The sequence below is a fragment of the Leptonychotes weddellii genome, chromosome 8 (genome assembly GCF_054177405.1).
Source record: "Leptonychotes weddellii isolate Sample4059 chromosome 8, ASM5417740v2, whole genome shotgun sequence".
Classification (NCBI taxonomy): domain Eukaryota; kingdom Metazoa; phylum Chordata; class Mammalia; order Carnivora; family Phocidae; genus Leptonychotes; species Leptonychotes weddellii.
In genome coordinates, this window is record NC_138376.1 from 1,307,269 (window position 1) to 1,309,791 (window position 2,523).

The 2,523-nt window shown below is 58.1% G+C and overlaps 1 protein-coding gene across 2 annotated transcripts in view; it reads right to left on the reverse strand.

Annotated features, from left to right (window-relative positions):
- Positions 1-2,255, reverse strand: part of PRSS16 (serine protease 16) — a 7,812-nt gene extending 5,557 nt beyond the window's left edge. The window contains exons 1-4 of one of the 2 annotated variants that reach the window (XM_006735934.2): positions 2,186-2,255; positions 1,950-2,110; positions 1,193-1,292; positions 953-1,082 (exon numbers count right to left, since the gene is read on the reverse strand). In XM_006735934.2, coding sequence (XP_006735997.1) covers positions 953-1,082; positions 1,193-1,292; positions 1,950-2,110; positions 2,186-2,255 — 461 coding nt within the window. The remainder of the gene's footprint in view (positions 1-952; positions 1,083-1,192; positions 1,293-1,949; positions 2,111-2,185) is intronic. The other variant, XM_081827465.1, reaches the window with a different exon arrangement.
- Between the last annotated feature and the right edge of the window lie 268 nt (positions 2,256-2,523).

Sequence of the window (2,523 nt, forward strand, 5' to 3'; positions counted from 1 at the left end):
CCAGAAGCCACCGAAGGAAGGACAGACACAATTACAAAGAGAGACGTTGGGATGCGTCTAACATCCTCTTTTCCATCCCAAGTGTTTTCTTTCTTCCCGGACTTTCTGAAACGGTTAGTGCCATCCTCCTGCAGCTAGAAACCCGTTTAGCTTGTGAAAAATGGAGAGACAGAAAGAAACACAGAGGCAAAGAGCTAGAGGTGGAGATAGGGAGGGAGGCAAGAGGAAGGCAGAGAGCTGCCAGGTGGGAGAGGGACAGCTTAGTCCTGCGGAACAGTGGAGCAGGTGAAGGACCCTGGGGACCAGGAGGGGCTGTTAACCGAGTAGGGGTGGGGGGGCGAGGGAGGGAGGGAGGGAGCCCTACAAATATGTGGGGGAGACCCTGTCCCTGCAGAGGGAAGTTGAAAGGCTCCAGGCAGCCCTGTGCTCGGAAGTCTGGGGAACAGCAGGGATCTCTGTGTAGCTGGAGGCCAGGGAGTGTGAGAAAGTGGAGGTCAGAGGGTTCACTGCGGACCCAGAGCCCAGGGGCCTCGTTTCCTATAAGTGAGATGAGAGGCATGTGAGAGACGTGAGCGAGGGGGAGTGGTGAGCTGGTGTGTGCTCAGCCCATCCCTCGGCTGCATCTGTGCAGTAACTGAAGGGCTGGGGGCAGAAAGCGAAGACCAGTGGGTGGGGAGGCTGTGTCCTCCAGGGACCAGACGTGGGGGGTCTGGACCAGCAGGCTGCAGTGAGACAGAAAGAGGTGCAAATATGGCCTGAGAGGAAGAAGGGGGGGGCAGAAACCCAGAGATCGAGAGAGAAAGCATGAGACACTGAAAAAGAGAAGAAAACATGAACCAGAGACCCAGGGGTCCACTTCAGGCAGCGCAGGACCACGACAACAACACAGGGAGGCCGAGATGCAGACCTCCTCGGGCCCACAGCCCCAGACAACTTCCCGGCCCTTACTCACGCATGCCGGCTGGACAGGAAGCCGAGCTGGGCCACGTCCAGGCCCCCAGCAGGTATACTCAGGCCATAAAACCTGTGTTCCAGGCCTATCACCAGGGCCCCCCAGGCTGGGGCCAGGGCTGCAGGGTGCCCTGTGAAGAGTATATGGTTGGGGGGGATGCAAGCTGCAGCTCCGTAAGGCGCAGCTCCCCTCCCTGCCTCCACCAGCTCCCCAGCTGTGTCTCCCCCCCTTGCTTCTTACCTCTCATCACTGAGCCAGACCCGAGGCGGCTCTCGCCCCCCAGGTGCAGGAACACGGGTCCATGCTGGCTGGCCCAATGCTGGTCATTCACCCAGTACCGCTAACAGGTGGGATGGGCAAGAAGAAGTAGGATTGAGGGTCCTGACCTCTCCTCTCTTCCCAGTTCATTGCAGTCTCCCTCCCTTATGGGTCTTTCTTTATATATTTGGTAGTATGTGAAATAGGCTTGTTTATTTATGTGTTCTTTTCTTTCCTGTTTGTCTCTTCAGCTAGAATGTAAGATCTGTGAGAGCCATAGTTTGTCAGCTTTTCAGTCCTGTGTCCCCAGGGTCAAGGGTAGGACTAGCATATTGAAATGAGGACCGTAGAATAAGTAAGAAATGCAGATGGATTTGCAAGTGGGACCTAGGTGAGCTGACCTTTGCAGACTGTGCAGAGTAGGTGTAAAATCTGGTGAATTTGTTCATTCATTCATTAGAGCTCTTCAGGTTTCTGTTGTGAGGCAGGTCCAAACTTCTGCTGCATACTGAGACCCTACATGTTGGTGGTGGATTTGAAGCTCAGTCTGAAGGACGGGGAGAAGTGGGGGGAAGGACAGCGCCCGAGGGACAAAGAATGTGGAGGCTGAGGACAGAGAGGGGAGCCCAGGGGACCAAGGGCACAGCTAAGGGCCCTGGGGATGCTGACAGCAGGCAGAGGATGAGCCTGTGGGGCCCAGCGAGGCAGGGACTGGGGCATCCCCTTCTCCTGGCCTCACCTGCAGGAAGGATCGCCTGTCAGACGTGTTGAAAGGGTCCAGTGGCTGTCCCAGCCACCCTTGTTTTGGGAGGGCCCCAGCACCTGGGCCTAAAGTCAGGCTCAGGCCTGAGCTCTCTTGAAACCGCTGAATGTGCTCCCTCAGGCGCCTCAGGAGGGAGGCTGTGGGACACAGAGGGGAAGGAGTCAGGCCAGGCCCCCTTGGGAGCACCTGTCTGACCCTCAGCGTCTTCCTACCTGGAGCTGAGGAGCCCCCGAGGGAAAGCAGGAGCAGAAGGCCCAGCCACAGGGCAGGCCTGCTGGCCATGCTGTCCCCTGTTCTGCGCTTGCCTCTCGGCGCTCTGTTCGCCCCACGCGCTGAGGCCCTTTGTCAGGTCCTAGGACTGGGCTTCAAACTTATAGCCTTTCACCAGGAGCTCGGGTTTCTTTCCAGATGCCTCTCCCGGGCCAGGCCAAGCGTCTGTGGGAACCACCGCAGCGGGGCAGGGACGCCTGCTGACATGGGACCTGCCGATCCAGTTTCTCTCTCGCTCGCTGCCCCCCTGTGCCCCAGCCTCCCCCTCTCTAGGCCTTAC